At 45.0% G+C, this 20,138-nt stretch overlaps 2 protein-coding genes across 5 annotated transcripts in view; one reads left to right on the top strand and one right to left on the bottom strand.

The window, feature by feature from the left end:
* Positions 1–1,547, top strand: part of Lrig1 (leucine rich repeats and immunoglobulin like domains 1) — a 102,822-nt gene extending 101,275 nt beyond the window's left edge. For both annotated transcript variants that reach the window (XM_006972595.4, XM_076567425.1), the window contains exon 19: positions 53–1,547. In XM_006972595.4, coding sequence (XP_006972657.2) covers positions 53–297 — 245 coding nt within the window. In that variant the 3' untranslated portion in view covers positions 298–1,547. The remainder of the gene's footprint in view (positions 1–52) is intronic.
* A 731-nt stretch (positions 1,548–2,278) lies between these two features.
* The window catches only part of Slc25a26 (solute carrier family 25 member 26), a 124,462-nt gene continuing 106,602 nt past the window's right edge, over positions 2,279–20,138 (bottom strand). For all 3 annotated transcript variants that reach the window (XM_006972567.4, XM_015989225.3, XM_015989230.3), the window contains 4 exons: positions 14,188–14,257; positions 7,637–7,701; positions 6,800–6,873; positions 2,279–2,617 (listed from right to left, as the gene is read on the bottom strand). In XM_006972567.4, the coding sequence (XP_006972629.1) occupies positions 2,500–2,617; positions 6,800–6,873; positions 7,637–7,701; positions 14,188–14,257 (327 nt within the window). In that variant the 3' untranslated portion in view covers positions 2,279–2,499. The remainder of the gene's footprint in view (positions 2,618–6,799; positions 6,874–7,636; positions 7,702–14,187; positions 14,258–20,138) is intronic.

Raw genomic sequence — 20,138 nt, 5'->3', positions numbered from 1 at the left:
TGGGAGCCCTGAGGGGTGTGTCCAGGCTGACGTACCCTCTTGTTTTTCACAGGAGATTCCTCTTGGACTTTAGCAAAGTTACATGAACCAGACTCCATAGACTTACAGCCTTCTCCTACGTTAACGTCAGTCAGCCCAGAGCTCACAGAAGATGCCGTATCTACTGAAGCCCAGCACTTGCTTGTTTCCAATGGCCACCTCCCCCAGGCCTGTGACTCTAGTCCTGAGTCTGTGCCACTGACGGGACAGCTCACTGGGAAACGGAGAGGACCACTGCTCTTGGCCCCGAAAAGCTAGGCTTCATCTACCTCAGCTCTGTTAAAGCAATCGCTGCAGGAAAGAGGTAGGAGAGGCCGTGGGAAGTTGGTGTCCAAACGTCACTCTGGACACGGTTTTAACTTCCGTGTGGAGTATCACTTGACTAAAGGACTTGGCATCTGGAGCACAGAAATGCAAGAGACTATTTGTGTACAAAAGGCAGGAAGAGTATTTGATACCACTGTACATAAGAGTTTTCAGAGATTTCATATATATTCTATATCTTTTACAGAGACTATTTTAATCCTTAGCGCATGGGCCCCGCTTTCAGTGATATTTCCACATTAGGTTGCTATCTAATTTTGGAGAGGGTCAGGAATAGTTTTGGTGCCTTAACGCACAGCTGAAATTCAGGTAAAGCCACATTAGCTGTTGCTCGTGGTTGGAAAGGAGGGCATTTTGGCTATGTGCTCACTTAGTCAGGTTCAGGTGCATTGTTCTGGCGGCCTCACTGCAGAGCTGGGGTGCATGCGTCACTTGCCTTTCTTCTGGGTTCAGGGTCTGTTTCTGAAGAAGAGGTTGAGGGTTGTTAACCCACCAAAAGCAATGGTTCAGAACAATGGAGCATGGCCTTTTGTCTTTCTTTGTAACTCACTCGGTAAAAGCAAATGTCTTGTCTGTCTCCTTCAATGGGTCTTTGACGCTTATTAAGGCAGAGGCTGCCAGTGTTGGTACATCTGTGGATTTTCAATAGTGAGGGATAGTTCTGCCAGCACCGCATTGCAGTGGGGGATAAAAGGAAGAGTCACTTCTAGGCCTGTCCACCATGTTCCCTTGCACAGTGAAACTGGGCTTGGACTGTACAAGACTGAGTCTCAGGCCTGGGTCTATTTGCACTTTGGGGCCCTGTTGCTAACCATCTTGTGAGTGCCAATGTATAATTCAGTAAAGACTACATGGAAACAAACTCGGTCCTTACAGTCCCTGAGAGCTGGAGGGCAGTGATGGCCAGGGTCACAGTGTACTGTCATGTCATAGGTCATCACTGCGCTCCAGGACAAAGCACAGTCAGACGTTTCTTCTCCACAGTTGGCTGATTAATGTTACTTCCACAAAATATGTGAATTTGCTGCTTCTGAGAGGCAATGTGAAAGAGGAAGTATTACTTTTTATGTACAGAGTTATTTATTTATAGAAATTTTGGTACAATGTACATTGAAAACATGTAAGATATGAAGTGTCTAACAAATGGCATTAAAGTGTCTTTAATAAAGGTTCATTTATAAGTACCAAGTGTGTGCTGTGGTCATTGTTCTAAGTACACTTACTCTGCTTTTAATAATATTTTCCCCCACAAGGAGAATACTTAAGACAGAGCATCGCAGGCTATACACTGTTGCCCCAGAAGACACGGTGGTGCTACATTCCTCAGATAGCTCACTGATTTTTTGCCACCTGGAGCTGGTTAGTTCAGCCTTATGCTCCCCAAATATGCTGACCCTCCCACCTCCTGCAGCCAGTGTTGCTTGCACACACTGAGGGAAGGAGCAGCTCTAGACGGTCCTCCTGGAGGACAGTGGTGGCTGTGGGCCTTCCTTTCCTCAGCCATGCGCTTCCCTCAGCCATGCTCCTGACTGAAGTCACTTGGGCCCACCCACTCGCTGGGACTGCAGCTGTCCACTGTCTCACACACTAGGCATTTGGGGGCACTGTGCTGTGAAATAATATAATCGTGTGTTTTTATAGGAGAAATACGAGGGTAATTAAAAACAGCAGGCTCCTTACCAGAAAGAATGCATGCTATGCACCTGCAGTGCATGCTTTTTAAACAAAGCTATAATCTTACAATAGGAATTAGCCCAGGGGAGAAACACCCACGCGTACAATTTCTGCCCCAGCCTCCTTCCTTTCCCCAGTCTACTCGTTCGCTTCCAGTTGCAGGCAGCTTGCTTTTTAGTGACTAAACAGAGAGCAGGAAGCAGAGGACAATGACCAAACAAGAATGCCGAAGGGCCTGGCCTAAGCTCACCAAGAGGATTTATTGAGGGGTCTGAGATGCTGATCCGAAGGCCCACCCAGGACAGCTTCCTCGGGCAGCCTGTGCCTTGGACGACACTCAGGGCTGCACTCCTTAAGGCACCACGCTGCAGCGTCAACTTCCTTGCTTGGATGACTGAGCCAGTCACGGGAGGACAGGGATTGCACAGCAGTCCTCTTCTCCAAGGACGCACAGTGTCCACTTCACGGGCTCTTCCTGCCCACTTCTAACAGCAAGCTGCGGGTCTGGTCATAGGCACCCAGAAAGATGAAGCCTCCCAGACTGATTGCTGCCATTCGTGGGAAGACACCTGCAAATAACCTAGGGACAGAAGCCATGGTTTGCTCACTTCAATACACTACTTGTCAAACCCTATAGAAGACCACGAAGTAACGTTCCCAAGTATGAGTGAGAAACTAGAGCCCAGTCTAGCATGGCCGAAGGCTGCATTGCCTACCTGGAAACACTCATGTTAAGACAGTAACCACTGTCCTAACAGCTGTGCTCTAAAAACAGAGTCAAGGGATGAATCTGAGGTAAGGGTATATCCCAATGGGACACCCGAGGGGCGTCTGTGTCTCAGTTCAAGGAGGAAAGGAAGTTCTTAAACAATTCTGCTACTTTCTTGTCCTGGTGACTCAGCTGCATTTTGTTGGAGTTTCACAAATATGATTCTACAAGAAGGAAATGAATCTTTGTGGATTCTTTTTTCCTTGTTCAGTCTACATGAGGACACCAGAGGCACATGACTGTGATGGAGGGGGAGCACCTCACACATGCCAGTCCTGGACACTCAGGTGCCCCATCCCAGTCCAATCAGAACCACAGTGGTGATAGCGAACCATTCTCTAGATCAGTGGTTCTCAACCTTCCTGATGCTGTGACCCTTTAATACAATAACTCATGTTATGGTGGCCCCAAACCATAAGATTATCTTCCTTGCTACTTCTTAACTGTAATTTTGCTATTGTTAGGAATGAATCATAATTTAAGTATCTGTTTTCTGATGGTCTTAGGCAACCCCTGTTAAAGAGTTGTTCATCCCTCCAAAATAGGTCAGGACTCACAGGTTGAGAAACACTGCTCTAGAGCTCTGGTATTCTTCAAATATCCATTGGACACTGTATGGTATTGTGTTGTCTTTGAGTTTTTTGACTGCTGAGGAAGGAGCAACAGCTGCTAAGAGGCAGATTATAAATGCTGCTTGATTAAACCAACCTATGTATTTTGAATATGTCTTGACTTCAAAGTGAAAGTCAAAAGATACATTACTTTGGAAAAGAGATTCTGCTTTTATTTCCATAGAAAATAAAAGACTATGAATTCTTCAAAGTTAGCTGAAGATGATCAGGTTTGATTGAGGAAGACCCCCTGAAATCCTGACTACAAATAAAGAAATAAACCTATAAGAACTACAAGAACCTATAAGACACATGATGTATATTTTGCCTGCTTAAACATAAAACAAAAATCATCTTTGGCTGACTTGTGTACAGTGCACAATCCGTACTTGTATTAATGCACATATGTATGTTACCTTTAAAAGTTGATGTATTTTCAGAATAAGGAGACCAAACACCAATGAAAACAAATGACCCAGATGATCCAGCATCTCAAATGCCTCTGCTGAAGTTTCCTTGGAGTTCCTCATCCTGAACAGCTTCAAGGCTGCTGGCTCAGATGGTACACAAACTACTCCAGCCAAGACTTAACCATAATTCTAAATTTTCTCAGGGTCTAAAATTTCCCAGTGATTACCAGACCCTCAATCAACAGAAAGTAGTCTAGAGAACTATGCCCACATTCCCAAAAGATGAGTTATGGATATTTATTAGCATTTAAGGGGGGTTGGTTACAAGATGTTATTAGTAAACAAGAAAAAAGCTGAACAAAGGAGATTAGATTCAAGGATCTCGTTTTCAAAAGAAAAGGGGGAGTATAGAAATGGGATAAAAAGGTAGATTACTGAATCTAATCAAAAAAACATTCTTAAATATTTTACACTGGTATGGATTTTGATTTATTGTTAAAAATTTGAAGTTAATTTTGTTATACTGTATATTTCTACTCTTGTTTAAGGTATTGTGTTTATGCAGCTCACTTAAAAATGTAATGTATCATTAAATACAGATTAATAGTCATCTATAATAATCAACTTTAGTCATGTTAGATATGTTCTCAAGTTCATATATTTAGATTGATAGATGGTCTTCAAACACTTCAAAGACCTACAGAATATGACATTTAATATGTTTAATAGCCTAATACTTTTAATGACAGTGAGACGCGTCTGCTCCTGGCAACACCAATCTACTTCAAAGAAGATGATGGGCATCAAAGAAACTCCACTTGGAGTTTGTTTTCTTTATGGCAAAAGCTAGTCATGTGGGGAAAGAAACTGCCCTTGCCTCAATTGCTGATAATATACTGTCCAAACTGGACCAGTAGGATGCAAGAAAGGTGACTGCCCAACTTTGCCAAGAAAAGGTAGGACAGTCCTTCAAAAATCCTGCTTCTCAAAAGTGTCAGATATTCTAGGCATGTAAGCCAGAGTTGGATGCATCAATGTTACAGTGGAACTGTGGGTCTAGACAGCCTGTGGTCCCTGTCATTAGGTAATATTTCATCCTTCTGGGGTCTTTGGTAGAGTTAAAGACTAAATAGTTAGATAATAGAGTATTTTCTCTAATTTTGCCAAATACAAATAGACTGGATATTGTAACTGTAATTCTTTATAACTGTTTTTGTTGTATATAATTTTATTATGTTAAAGTTAAAACCTTCCTTTTAATTAGACAAAAAGGAGGAAATGCTCTGGAATAATCCTTCTGTACACTGTGTGACTATATGTTGTTATGATTGGTTTAACAAACAAGCTAACTGGCCAATAGCTGAACAGGATAAAGTTAGGTGAGAATGATGGGATGAAGAAGGACAGAGTCAGAGGATTCACCAGACAGCCAGAGAATGAGTGGAACACACAAAATGGGATAGAGGCAAAAGCCACAAGCTTCGGGGCAGCACATAGACTAATAGAAATGAGTTAAGTTTTAAGAACTAGTTAGTAATAAGCCTGAGCTATTGGCTGAACATTTATAATTTATATTAAGCCTCTGAGTGATTATTTGAGAGCAGCTGCAGGACACAGAAACTTCTGCCTACAGCTTTTGCCTATGAGAACTAAAAGCAAGATCTGCCTCCAATCTACTCTGAGAGCATCAGGTTCTTTGGTGGTGGGGGCTGCTGGGATATGTGCAGACTTGGTCAGCTTAGTGCAGGGCAGGAGACAGACAGTGGTGGCTGTATCTGGAGCTGCAAGAGGAGGTGGACTGAGCCACCTGTTCAGGAAGGGGGCAGTTGTTTTCATTTGTTTCTTTGTCCAATCATTTATTGTCTCTGAGTAGAAGGGCTGGAGCTGGTGTATGTTCACTCATAGGTATTGTTGCCTGGAACATGCTGTTCAGTGATGCCCTGTACAAGGTGACCAGAGTCCAAGAGTGGAGACTCAGAAGATGAGCCAAAAATCTAAATTAACTTTCAGTATTAAGGCTGGGTCAGAACAAACACACACCCTTGACCTGTTCTGCTTTCTCTCTTCTGCTTGTAGTTCTGGCATTGCTTAGTTTTAGCCAAGTGTGTGTCGTGACCTGGACAGGGAAAGCTGGTCTTGCATCATCTACAAAGCAGTGGCCGTGGTGGGGCACTGCCCCATCCACCCTGCCATCTCTTGTCACCACTTTCTCAACACGGGCAAATGGGCTGCAGCTCTACAACACTGGTCAGAGGCTCGGCTAAGTCACCGCAGAAGCTAATATGTGGAAACAAGACTGAAATCTGGCAGGTGGCCTTCATGGTGTCGAAAGCCACTGTCACCAGCTGCTGCTTCTGTGGGCCAGCCACCGCTTACCTAGGAGGCTTCCCAAATCATGCATATGGTACTCACAGCCCAATTGAGGCCAACCACTGTGGAATAGACAGTACAGTCATGACCTAGGTAATGCTTCAGAGAAAACCATATAGACTGCATATACCAGACTGGTCCTGTAGGATGATGGCGTGGCGGGACACTCCCCCCCCATATCTCTTTTTCTATTTGTTTATCTCCAGATACACAAGTATTTACTACTGCTACAACTGTCCACAATCTCCAGGGTAGTCACATGCACTAGCAGCTAGACGCCATATTCCCTGAGTGTTTCTGCGCAATGACAAAATTATCCACCAATAAAATAACACCTAGAGATGCACACCACATGCCCATCATAAGGCCTGGCCACCAATGGCTCTTAAAAGTGGTTACAAACACCCACGCCCCAAACACTTTCTTCTACCTCACTTGCCTGTCTACACTGTATAAGTAGGGGCTTATTTGTATCAATGCTGCAGCCCCAATACTGCTGAGGGTCACACATTTGCATGTCATCCATGGCAGGCACAAAGACTTGAGGAAGAGCCAGTGGAGAAGAGGCAAGGAAGGCAGCTGAGGGCTGGCTTTGTCCTTACCCCGCTAGTCCCTGTGAGCGCCACACCCCGTGCATGGCAGAGAGCACGTTCCCATCAGCAGTGCTGGAGCCCGCCTGCAGAGGACAGGGAAGGAATAAGGCTGTTACCCCCTAGTGCTCTGAGAAGGCTCCCCTCACCCTCGTTCAAGGCACGCTCTGAGGTTGACTTGGACATCTTGCCTACATTCAGGCAGGCAGCTCAGGGAAGCCCTTTCTCAGAGCTCACCTAGGAACTAATGGCAACTGTTCAACAGGAAGCTGATGGGAAGCAGCAGGCCTGGCCTGGTGGGGGTGAGGGTTCCACGTATAAATGGGTCTAACTATAAAGCCTGACAGGGATGAAGAATGCCGCTCTCAGTTTTAAAAGGACCCCATCCTCAGGGCTATGGACTAGAATTCTGCTCACACTGCTCTGCTTTCTACAGAACTGGACCTGAGAGAATGCATGTTCAGATATGTTACTGGAATTCCTTAAAGCTCAGCCCGGAGTTTGCTTTGTTGTTTTTTCTTTTTAACAATTCTGACAATTGCCTTAACTGGTCATAGCCAATCATGACTGAGGAACATGGAACTAGTCAAGCTCTCGAGTCTTAGATCTGAAAACACACCAGGCAGGAGCCCTCAGATCTTATTAGCACAGCTGTGAGAATGCTAGTGCAGTGGACGTGTGCTACACACAGACCCATCACACCGACGGCTACAGATGTGCAGCAGTCATGACAACGCTACTCTTCTCATGTCAGTAGTACTGATGGCCCGGCAGGTCCAGGGGTCGCTGTATCCCTCAACTCTGCCTGCTGGCAGCCATGGCATCAGATCTGCACTAGCTGACACTTACCTTTGCCAGCATGATCCTTGTCTTAGCCACATCCAGAGGGGTAGTAACTGCAGCTGCAAAACCACCTGTGTGCAAGACCCAACAGTCAGCCATGAGCTGTATGGACTAGACAGTATCCTTGTCGCTTCTACATCTGGGTTCAGAGAATGTTAAAATCATTTCTTCGTCATCACGTCGACTTGACTGTGTTGAGAACAGGATGCATACATGACAAATTTCAATCTACCCAGTTCATGTCTTTTGCAGTGATACAGCAAGGAGGTGGAGGATACTCCTTTTCCACTTGGGTTAAGAAGTGAGGCCCTACAACTCACCTTGCTCTCTCACAGCCTGGTACACTAATCTGAACACATAGGACATGTGAACGACCAGATGTGGATCTCCAGTGTGAGAAACACACGGCTCCCAGTGGCTTTGGGGAACATACCTTTCTAAGGCTACCTGTCTTACAGCCTCCATAGGCTTCGGTTGTTTCTGTTCTGCATGGGCAGGCTCATGTGTGTCTCAGAAAGACTTCTGTATAAACAAACAGCCGGACTCTTCTGATAACAGACAATGCTTTCTCTATTCCCAGGCTCGAATGACAGTCCAGGGAACAGTTCCGTTTCTACCCTTTGCATCACCTTCGAGTTCCTCTTGCTCTGGCATGCATTCTGCCTCAAGGATTCCTTTCCATATTCTCCCCATGTTTTCTTCATCTAAGGACTATGATGGCCAAACTGTCCATAGCTTTCAACAGTGTTCCTATTTGTAGACACAGAAACCAAAACTTTACTGCTAATATAAACTACAGTTTATGATCTCAAAAGGTTTTGTTTGTTTCCTTAAGACAAGGTCTCATTGTGCTCCCAGAGCTAGCCTGGAAACTGCTATGTAGATCAGGCTGGCCCCATACCCACAGAGCTTGCTTCCACCTCCTTGTCCTGGGGTTAAAGGCATGTGACACCACCACACCAGGCCTGATGTCAGTATTTTAGTCACTTGGTGCAGATGCAGATGAACCCCTGAAAGGCCAGAAGGACAGAGAAACAAAAACCCCTAAAAGGCTTTTGGGAGGTTCAGCTCCCAGGAGCTGGGGATGAGCAGCAGATTATGGGGGTTTGCAAAGGAGGCTCCAGAAATAGCTCCAGGCTCCCTCTGCGGTGGCATGTGGACAAAAGGGCATTTGATGTCTGACAAACATCTTTCTAAATACGGGGCTGAAATAAGGTCGTCACAGTGACCCTGGGCTGCACAGGGACATCTGTTCAGACACTTGTGGGAAGGCACACCCACTCCCCGTTTACGTTCTATTTTTGGTTACCACAACTGCCACACACCTTAGGCCTGTCAGCACCCCCTTTGTTTAGAACCCTTCCTTTTCGTCCTTTGAGATTATGAGTTTGTGGGCCAACATGATGGCACAGCAAGTCAAGAGCGTCTGCCACGAGTCCAATGCCCAGAGTGAGAGGCCTGGAGACACATGGCGGAAAGACAGAACTGACCCACGAGTGCCTTGACTCCCCAGGCACATGGCATGCACATGCCTTCACCCACCACCACACACTACAGTGAGAGAAATGTAAAGCACTTTAAAAGGCTCTGCTCAGTGCAGAGCTGAGATCTGTTCTTAAGCTTGACCAACTCCAGCACTTGGCCCTGGTCCCTGCTGCCTCAGATGCTCATCTGTGAAGTGCAGGCAGCCGTGTGACAGATTCTTTTTGTTAAAGGGCCCATGCCAAGTGTCTAAAGTGGCGTGACCCACACACAGGAGCACTATGTAGGAATCTGTTCCAGTCCAGGCAGGCACTGTGTTGGTTAGGTTTTGCTAACACAAGATGGAGTCGTCTAGAAAGAGGGAACTACATTAACTGAGGAACTACCTCCACAATAATTGGCTTGTAGGCAAGTCTGATTTTCTTGATTAAGGACTGATGTGGGGGGTACCACCCTTGGATAGCTGGTTGGTCCTAGGCTGTATGGAAAAGCAGGCTTGAGCAAGCCTGTAAGGAGCATCCCTCCAGCGCCTCTGCTTCAGTTCCTGCTTTGAGTTCCCATCATGACTTTTCTTCAGGATACACTATAAGCTGAAATAAACCCTTTCTTCCCCAAGTTGCTCTTTGGTGTTTATCACAATAGAAAATAAACTAAGACATGGGTAGAGAGACTGGGTGATTTTCCTTCCAATCTCAATCTAGCGCACACAGTAGGCACTCAATATGCTTAGTGGGTGCCCCACACAAGTCTATGGTTTTAACAAACTAAACATGTAAGCTCATCCTGTAAAAGGGCAGGGAAAGGTTGGCATGAATGCCACCCCTTGCTAACTTGCCAGGATCTCGAGAACTACGCCTGTACCATCACTAGCATCCACCTATGGCCACAAAGCAGCTAGCAATGAGCTAGGAATGAGATCACATGTATCCTGACCCCTAAAATGATCTTATCACACCTAAGGACTGATACCACAACTCATTAAATAAAATAAGCCTGAGCATTAAACTTCATCCTCCTATGTAAAAATATTCACAAGCTGCCCTAAATAATTTATAAAGCTGACAACACATAATAAATTTGGATAGCTAAGTCAAACTTGCCCTGGCCACCAGTGGAGGTTAACCATCCCTTCCTGTGGACACCTGCATATCCTCCAGAGATCTGTGCTCCATAAAAGAGTCCAAAAGAAAGATGAACTCAAAACACACAGGTCCTTATTGTACTTCCATGCTGAGATCAGTATTTTATGTAAGGCATTAGTAAATCAATTTGAAGACCCTCAAATATCGGACTACTTATTTTGTATAGTCTACTCACAGGACAACCATAAGGAACACACTAACACATCACAGGAAACAGCCATGGGGCACACACAGCAGACATGGGCTGCTCTCGTGTGTACCGTTCTCCTCAGGGGGCTTCACGGACTGCCCAGCTACAGCTTTTGGGGCCACATTCATGGAACTGATTTTCACAGGAAAACTACTTGCTGCCTTGGGGTACAAACACAATAATAACCCTCTAATGGGTGAAGGAACCCCCTTCTTTCTGACAGCCTGGAGCTGCTCCCTCAGAGCGAAGCTAGGAATGTTGAGGAGGGCACTGAGGAGGAGGCCCCAAGCCCACCCCCGGCAGCTCGGCTCCTCTCTGCTCCTGGAGCCTCATACCTGATGCATTCAAGAGCAAGGGCTCCTTCCTGTCCTCCTCCCCCTCAGGCTCCAAGCAAGGCTCCAGTGAGAGACTGTGCCGGTGGCTCTCACCTTTGTCTCACCCACAATCCTCATCCTCTTCTACAGCTCAGGGGTGAGAGCCTCCTCTCGCCCCGTACTTTCTCTCTTAGGAGAATATAAGGATGTTTGTAAGTATAAGAAATTGGCCAGGTGGCGGTGGCGCACGCCTTTAATCCCAGCACTCAAGAGGCAGAGCCAGGTGGATCTCTATGAGTTCGAGGCCAGCCTGGGCTACAGAGATCCAGGAAAGGTGCAAAGCTACACAGAGAAACCCTGTCTTGAAAAACCAAAAAAAAAAAAAAAAAAAAAGAAAGAAATTGATCCAAAGATACCAGAAGACCAAAATAGTAGTAAACATTAATACTCAACATCGTTAGATTTAAGATCAAGGCCTGGAGTGAGAAAGCTGGCAAAGTCCTTCTTTTTCCTTACTTTAACCCTGACCAGAAGCCAGGGGAATTTCTAAGCATGACAAGCCATCAACACCTCCAATCTCAAGAGACATTTGTGGGTATTTGTGCCAAGTAGCTTATGAAACAAGCATGGGCACAGAAGAATGCGCCGAGGATGGCACAGCACAGTCCTTGGCAATACCCAGGCCAATTGAAACTTGGAAAAGCGCATGTGGATGAACTCTGATCTCTGACGTGAGGGCAAGTTTGATCATGAAGAGCAGGGAGTTGGTAAGGCAGTGTGTGGATGTCTGGACAGGGCTGTGGGTAGGAGGCCATTCTTCATCTCCCCGACTGTGCAAGACTGGGCTGCAATCTGCTCTTGCAGAACACCGATTGACTCAATTTGGACTGTTTTCAAATTATGTTTATCCTACAGCAATGTTTTCAAAATATTCATCTTGTTTTTCTAACGTTAGTATCAAACAAAATTTCCAAAGAAAAAGAATATAAACAAGAAATATATTTCTTTTCTGCTAATGTATAAAGATCTGTTAACAATGCACCCCCGCCCCCATAGGCCTGAAACTCTTTCATTAACAGAATCTCACCTGAAAACAATAAGATGACTGGACAGAATCTACAGGCTCAAATAAGAAACTATGCTGTACAATGCCTTCAGATCATGACATCTTCTGGTGCTGTCCCAGAGATGAGTTATTATGGGGACAGCTTTCCGTTTTGGGGTGTTGCTTTTTCTTCTGGAAAAGTAACAACTCCTTACAGCTGCTCAGTTTTACAGGTCACGAGGGCCAACGCACGTATCATGGGCTCCCTCGAGGGAGGAGTGATTATTTCTATGCTACAGGTCAGGAAACTGGTGCTCAGAAAGCCCAGGTCTCCTCCAGGAACTGGCCTAAAGCAGAGACTCATCCACTCATCTCATCTGTCAGACAGAAAGCCCAGCTAGGCTCTGAGCACTGTCTTCCCAGCTCAGCGTCACAGCATCCTCCGTGATTCACTGCCTTCCTGAAGGGCCCGGATGGCGGGTTCCTACCACATCCCACAGGTGACAGAAACTGTCCTCTTCCCTCTGACAAATGTAAGTGCCATGCAGAGCACTCCTCGGCAAAGAGGACGTATAGAAAACAAACTCCCAAATAGATAGTATCCATGTTTCTGCATGTAAATCTCTAGAATCATGATTTGAAGGCTGTCTTAGGGTTTCTATTGCTGTGAAGAGACACCAAGACCATGGCAACTCTTACAAAGGAAAACATTTAATTGGGGCTGGATTACGGTTTCAGAGGTTTAGTCCATTGTCATCGTGGCGGGAAACATGGCAGCATGCAGGCAGACATGGTGCTGGAGAGGGAGCTGAGAGTTCTACATCTTGACCCACAGGCAGAAGGAGACTGGGCATAGCTTGAGCATAGGAGACCTCAAAGCCAGCCTCCAGTGACACACTTCCTCCAACAAGGCCACACCTACTCCAACAAAGCCACATCTACTCCAAGGCCACACCTATTCCAACAAGGCCACACCTATTCCAACAAGGTCACACCTATTCCAACAAGGCCACACCTATTCCAACAAGGTCACACCTATTCCAACAAGGCCACACCTATTCCAACAAAGTCACACCTATTCCAACAAGGCCACACCTAATAGTGCCACCCCTATGGGTCAAGCATTCATACACATGGGTCTATGGAGGTGCATTCCTATTCAAACTACCACAGAGGATATACCAGAACATGCTTATTTCTTACTTGAAGGCAGAGAAGCTTTAGAGTATCCTACTCTAAGAAGTGGTTTTTCTTGTCCAGGGTGAATAAATTTCCATGTTTATTCAGTGTTCCACCCCCAACACCTCTGCCCCAGCCAAGAAGACAGTCAACAAAAATGCACACTTCTCCAAAGGGTGGGGCAGCAAAGAATCCTGACCTCTGAAAGATGAATCAATACCCCTTCATTAACCCCACCACCTACGATGCAGGTGTAGAAGCTATCACCCTCCCTGATCTGCAGGAAAGTTCTTATTTCTGATAGTTCTACAACTTACATAGGTTTAAATTATTAACAAATGAGCCAATAAAATGTATGATTTCTGTTTTCCTAATCACTACATGAAAACAAACAAAATCCACCAACTGTTCCAGATATTTGGAAGAGAATCATTTTCCCCAAAGCTGCTGACCTACCTCCAACCTACCTGGCCATCTGTTCACCAGCACTGCATCTAAACACTTTGCAATTCTCTGGCCAAGTTCTGCTTTTACTGCAACTATACTTACCTGTATTTGTAATGACAAAACAGACCTTTCTCTTCAGCTTCTGAACATGCCTACCATTTACTACATTCTTTAAAGCATCTGTGTCCTCAGCACTTAGTGACGGACAGCGCGGTCCTGCGTGCTGACACACTGCTCCTGCTGTAAGGTCTCGAAAATGCCCAGATGTTCACAGGCCATACTTCTCGCCCAGTGCAGTGCAGGCTGCAGTCAGCTGGGAGTGGCCCCTGCTCTCCCGATACTAATTAATCTCCTGCACTGTCAAACATGTCACATGGGCTGTGAATCTTGGATTGCCCGCAGCACTGCGCCCACCAGACAGCTGCACAGTGCCCCCCCCCACACACACACAGAGGGCTTTATAAATCATGCTTAAAATAAGCCAAGGGCCCGAGTGAGGCTTTAATAAAGATAAAAAGAAAAAGGGAAATTTGTCAAAAACAAATTGGTTGTCCTTCAACCAGACACCTCTTTAGCAGGTTCCCCCCCCCTCCTCTAAGATAATTTCTTTTTGCAAACAGCTAGTGCGGCTCTGTCCATCTAAACCATCCGGAACTCCTGAGGAATGCTGTTCTGCACAGCTAGCGTTTTCACAGGTCCCTCCCCCCCCACACACACACACACTTCGGTTTTTCCCAGTATAATATAATCCCTCGCACCTGCAAAAGCTCCGCAGACTGCTGACTGCCAAGAATCCACCACATGACCCCGCCGCCACGACCAGAGGGCCTGTGGAAAGAAAAAGAAAAATACAAGTTATTCCATCTTTGAGTTTATCAGAACCTGCTGTGGGTTTAGCTTGGGATGGGAACTTAAGTGAGAAGCTATTTTGGTAGAATTCTTCAGTGATGATGTAAGTGATTTTCCCAAGGACTTAACTGCATTCTAAAATTAGTCAAAGAAGTAAGGGTGACAGCCACATTATGATTCTCAAAGGAAATATTTTCAAGGAGGATTTCATACACACAAATTAAAATAAATATAATAAATTTATGACAATGAAATATTTTATGTATTTCTCATATAATTCTAAGCATACTATAATTCATAATTATTCCAGAACAGTATATGCCAAATTCCTTAGTTCTTTGAAAAATTCTTATCCATACCTAACCTTTGAGAGATACTAGCTGTTACCTGAGCGGTACTTTAATGGAAGGGGGGCACACTTTGAGACAGAGTCTAATGATAATCCAGGCTATCCTTGAACTCAGATCATCCTTTCCCAGTCTCCTTAGTGCTAGGACTACAGGTGTGTGCCTCCGTGCCTAGCATGAATTTAGAATTAGTGAAAACCTGATTGTGCTGTTCACATAATAAGCCAGGATCATACAAACACCCACACCAGGCGTAGGCTGGGAATGTGGCAGACAAGGTGCTTGGCTCCCTGGACACTTACTGCCTTGTGGAAGAGAAGACTGCATCTGCACAATGCTTAGTCTCTCATCTTCTGGTCTGCGGTCTTCTCAACAACTCTAGGAGTAGGATCCTATTCTATCTAGGCTTCTGAGGCACAGCCTTCCATAATACTCTTTTCCTTCGCTTTACTGAGGTACCATCTAATAAACAACATATACTTCAAGTATACAATTTGATAAATCTGGTGGACACATACACACATAATCACTGCTACAGCTGAGACCACAGACTTACTTATGAGCCAAAAGTTCTGCATCCCTTTGGGAACGTCTCTCCTGAGCGCCATCTCACTGTCCTCTAAGCAACCTGATACTCCTGTCACTGCGGACTGGTTTGCCTATTCTAGGATTTTATATAAATACAATACCATTCATTTTCTTTTCTATGGCTTCTCTTGTAACTATTCTGTGTTTCATCCACATTACAGACATCAAGACTTCATTCCCTTCTTGCTGACGAGCAATGATCTAGCACACAGGTACATCATCCTTTGTTTTTCTAGTTTGGGGATGTTGCTGATAAACCCATGTGAACATCTGCAAGCAGACCTTTAGATGGAAAATGTCTTCCCTTCTGCTCAGGAAATAACTAAGAAGGAAGTTGCTAGGTCAGAGGTAGGGGTATGTTTAACTTTATAAAGCTGCCAAGCTGTTTTCCAAAAATGGCTGTACATTTCGAATTCCCACCAGTCCTGATTTGTCCACATCCTTCCCAAGCTTGGTTGCCAGCATTTTTAAGTGTTCACATCCTAGTAAGTGTGCACTATGTTTCTGTTTTGTTTTTAGATTTTAAGTTGTGTGTGTGTGTGTGTGTGTGTGTGTGTGTGTGTGTGTGTGTGTGTGTCCCTTGGAGGGGATGGTATGAGCACAGGAGTATAGGTGCCCAGAGGTCAGATGGTGTCAGATGCCCTGGAACTGGAGTTTACAGGTACCTGTAAGCCACTCACGTGGGTGCCAGGAACCAAGCCTAGGTCTGCAACAGCAGTACATACTCTTAACCACCAAGTCACCTCTCTGGTTCCTTTACCATGGTTTTAATGATGGTGATCTTCTCTTTACATACTTATTTGCTATCCATGAATTTTCAAATATTTGTGTATTTTTATTGGGTTGTCTATTATCTAAATAAAAGATATTTCAAAGTTCTTGATATATTCCGAGTACAAGTTATTTGCAGATACTTTTCCCTAACCTGTGATTTATCTCTTCATTCTCTGGAAAATGTTTTTCAAATAAGCATTAAATTTTGATTAAGTCCAAATTATTTTTAAGATAATACACTATTCATATGTTAATATTCATATTATAGATGGAGGTGATTTGTTTGATTTTGCTTGAGACAGGGTCTCACTCTGTAGTTCAAGCTGACCTGGAACTTACTACATAGATCAAGGTGGTCTTGAACCGGTTTTAATCCTCCTGGCGCTGTCTGCTCAGTGCTGAGAACACTGGTGTGTGCCATGATGCCTGGATTATGAATCTTGCTTTCTGGTGTCATTTGTAAGAAAACTTTGCCTATTTCAATATGTTCAGAAATCTTAAGTTTCTTTAAAGGTTTTACATCTTTACCTTTGAGTTAATTTGTTATGGTAGAAGGCTGGGCCAGTGGTCTTTCATTCTGTTTGATGTATGAAAAACACCCACTATATCTAGTGTTTGAAAAATACAGTTCTTTCTCCAGTGAAATCCCTTCTCCAAAAATCTACTCTCTACTTGGTCCTCATCTATAGATGCTAATTCTTTACTTTCTTATCACAGGTTTTAATAAAGTTTGAAATTAAGTAGTTTCAGTTTTCCAGATTGTTTCTTTTTTAAGTTATTCTGACTATTCTAGGCTCTTCACATTTCCATATGAATTTTTATATCAGAATACCAATTTCCATAGAACACCCTGCTGAGAGCTCATTCAGCTTACATGAATCCATGGATTGTTTTTGGGTGAAATGGACACATTAACAATATTGATTTTTTTTTCTGACTATTTCATCATAAGCATTTACTTACTTTCCTATTGCTGTGAAGAGATACTCTGACTAAAACAACTCATAAAAGATAATGTTTACCGTGGCTCACAGTTGCAGAGGGTTACAGTCCCTGACCATCGTGGCGGGGAGCATGGCAGCAGGCAGGCATGGCAGTGGGACAAGAACTTAGAGCTTATATCTGATTCACAAGCAGGAAACAGAGAAGAGAGAACTAAAAGGGAATGGCATGGCCTTTTTGAAAGCTCAAAGCCCACCCCTAGTGTCAAACTTCCTCCAACAAGGCCACACCTCCTAATCCTTCCCAAACAGTTCCACCTGGGGAGGAAGTGTTCCAACACATGACCCTGTGTGGGCCATTCTCATTCAAGCCACCACAGTGAGCATCTCTCCCCTCACTTAGCCTTCCTGTAATTCCTCTCAACCCTGAGCTAGAGCTTCATAGGCTTTGACACTGGTTTTGTCAGATGCATTTTTAAGTACTCCACATGTCGTGGAGCTATGTGAAGGGTAAATTTTAATATGTAAATTTAATAGGAACTGATTATCAATACAAATGATTTTAGATATTTGTGTTCTGCATCACTGGCCACTCACTGGTTCAGCTCTGCTCCAGTGGAGACACCATCAACTTTCGTCAACTACAGTCAGACCTGCTTCTTCCTTTGTAACCAGAACATCTTACTGCTTTCTCTTGTCCCACAACAGTGGCCACACAGGGTACCAAAAGAGCTCCTGACTATCTTATCGTGAATGTTTACAATAGTATACTGACATGGAAGTAGTGTCGCTCTGGGGAAATACCCAAACAGCCCACATGAAATAGGAACAGCTGACCGGCATCCATCTCCCTCACAGGTATTTATTTCCCCACTGACAACTTCCTCTGGGAGGGTTACAGGACTGCTAAAGATCTGATGATGTCTAAAAATAAATCAAGATGCACATGGCCCTGTTTACCTTGTCAAGTGTAGGCTGCCAACATGGAATATCAGGTAAGATACATGCTGTTCTGTGATGGCTCCCTTCTTCCCAGCCCTCTGGGGAAGAGGAATTCTCTGAAAGTGTATTTACTAAATCTACTGTGCTAAAACTCGACCTATCAAACAGGCTCTTTAACCCTGCTTATAAAAACAAATAGACTTTAAGAATCTTTGATGCAAATTTGTTTCTAAAGTCTGTAGCTCTACAGAACAGAATTTGGTAGATTTTGAGGAAATGCTTTAATGTTTGAAAATGAATGTGTACCTTTGTGAAAAGCATTATTGTCTCCACTTCTCTATAAGCATCAGAGACCCAATGGGGCACAGTAAAGAGGAACAACTTTTATCTTTTATAACAGTCTTTATGTGTTTAGTCACACATTTGATAAAAATGTCACAAAGCATTCATGTTATATGCCCCCTCCCGTGTGTGTGTGTGTGTGTGTGTGTGTGTGTGTGTGTGTGTGTGTGTGCCTGACTTGCTCATGCTAAGCACGTGTTCTACTACTGAGCCACACACCCCCATTCCTTAACACCATCACTCACTTTACAGGCTGACTGGAGAAACGCAGACATGATCCACGTTTCTTAGTGAGGAGAGGTCATCTTCTATTCTTAGTCTTCTGACATCTAAAGAGGACATTATTCCAAACACTTGATTTACAGCAACAGTAAAGAACAAACAGGGAAAAGGACAGCGCAGAAGGAGAGGTCAAAGACACTATGGAGTTCATGAACGCAGCAAATGTTCAGGGACTGCCTCCCAGGGGTTTCTTGCAAGCTCAAGGGAAAAACAAAACCAAGAACAATCCGTGAGGGAGGTCTATACGGTAAGCAGTCAGTCGGGAGGAGGAGGGTTAGGAAATGGGAGTGGGGTTGGTTGTAGATGTAACCAATTGTATTATTAAAATAAGAAACACAGAGCCAAGGTAAAAGAGAAAAGCCGAGAGGTCAGAGCTCAGAGATAAAATCTTACCTCCTGCAGTGCTCCTAGCTTCCCCGAGAGAGAGAGAAAGAGAGAGAGAGAGAGAGAGAGAGAGAGAGAGAGAGAGAGAGAGAGAGAAACAGAGAGACAGAGAGAAAGCAAGAGAGAAAGCAAAAGCAAAAGCGAAAGTGAAAGTGAAAGTGAAAGCGAAGGGGTAGCCGGCTAAAGCTTAAAGCCAGCCACTTGTTCCCTCTTGAGCCGAGACAAGGCTTGGCTTTACAGCCAGGGGCCCTGTTTAGCAGGGCAGGCCTGAGCTGTTTGTAGCACTGGCTTTAAGCAAGCAGCTCACAGTCCAGCCTGAGCCCAGACCTGGGCCGGGGCTAGGGAGCCGGCTGCTCCGGCTAGGGAGCCGGCCCCAAGCAGTTTTTAATGGATTCTTGTCACGTTGGGCGCCAGATGTCATTACAGATGGTTGTGAGCCACCATGTGGTTGCTGGGAATTGAACTGCCAGATCTCATTACAGATGGTTGTGAGCCACCATGTGGTTGCTGGGAATTGAACTCAGGACCTCTGGAAGAACAGCCAGTGCTCTTAACCCCTGAGCCATCTCTCCAGCCCCCGCGCGTGGCGCCCGGCTCCCGGCTCCCGCGGCCCCGGCTGCTCCCTCTGCCTCCTCCGCGCGTCATGCGGCTCGGGCTGCAGGGAGCCGCGCCGAGCGCTCGGCCCCCTCTCCTCCCCTCCCCCTCTGATGGTGGTGCCACAGTTGGTGGTGGAGAAGCTTCACAGAGGCGCCTGCTGTGTTCTGGGAAGAAAGGAAACCTGGTCCAAGGAAGGGAAGGAAACAAGCAAAAGAGACTCCGATGTCTGAAGACTGTTTGAATATAGAATCCCTATAGATAGGCCCAAATTGCCACTTCACCTGACCAGAATTAGCCTAAGAAGATATTAAAAAAAAAATCATTTTTTAGTAAAGTGAATACGACCAAAAATCTTAGGAAAAACAGTCCCCAAATCCCCCCAGAAATTAAAAAAAAGTCAGGGGCCAATGCCAGTGGCAAACTCAGGACACACTGTAAATCAGACTGATAGCAACAGGCACAACAGACTCCTCCAGCCACTGCACGCTCCCACAGTAGGACCCTCACCAGTCTCCTGAAGTGTGGGCAAATGGCAGCAGCATTCTGCCATCCTTTGGCCAAGGACACTCAAGCTTGAGGACTTTCAATCACTAGTGAGCCTAGCAGTGGAACCGGATCTGAATGGGACCACATGGTGTGGCCGATACAACAACTGGAAATAGA

The sequence above is a fragment of the Peromyscus maniculatus genome, chromosome 3 (assembly GCF_049852395.1).
Source record: "Peromyscus maniculatus bairdii isolate BWxNUB_F1_BW_parent chromosome 3, HU_Pman_BW_mat_3.1, whole genome shotgun sequence".
Lineage (NCBI taxonomy): Eukaryota > Metazoa > Chordata > Mammalia > Rodentia > Cricetidae > Peromyscus > Peromyscus maniculatus.
Note: the sequence above shows the minus strand (reverse complement) of the source record. Positions and strands in the feature narration are given on the sequence as shown.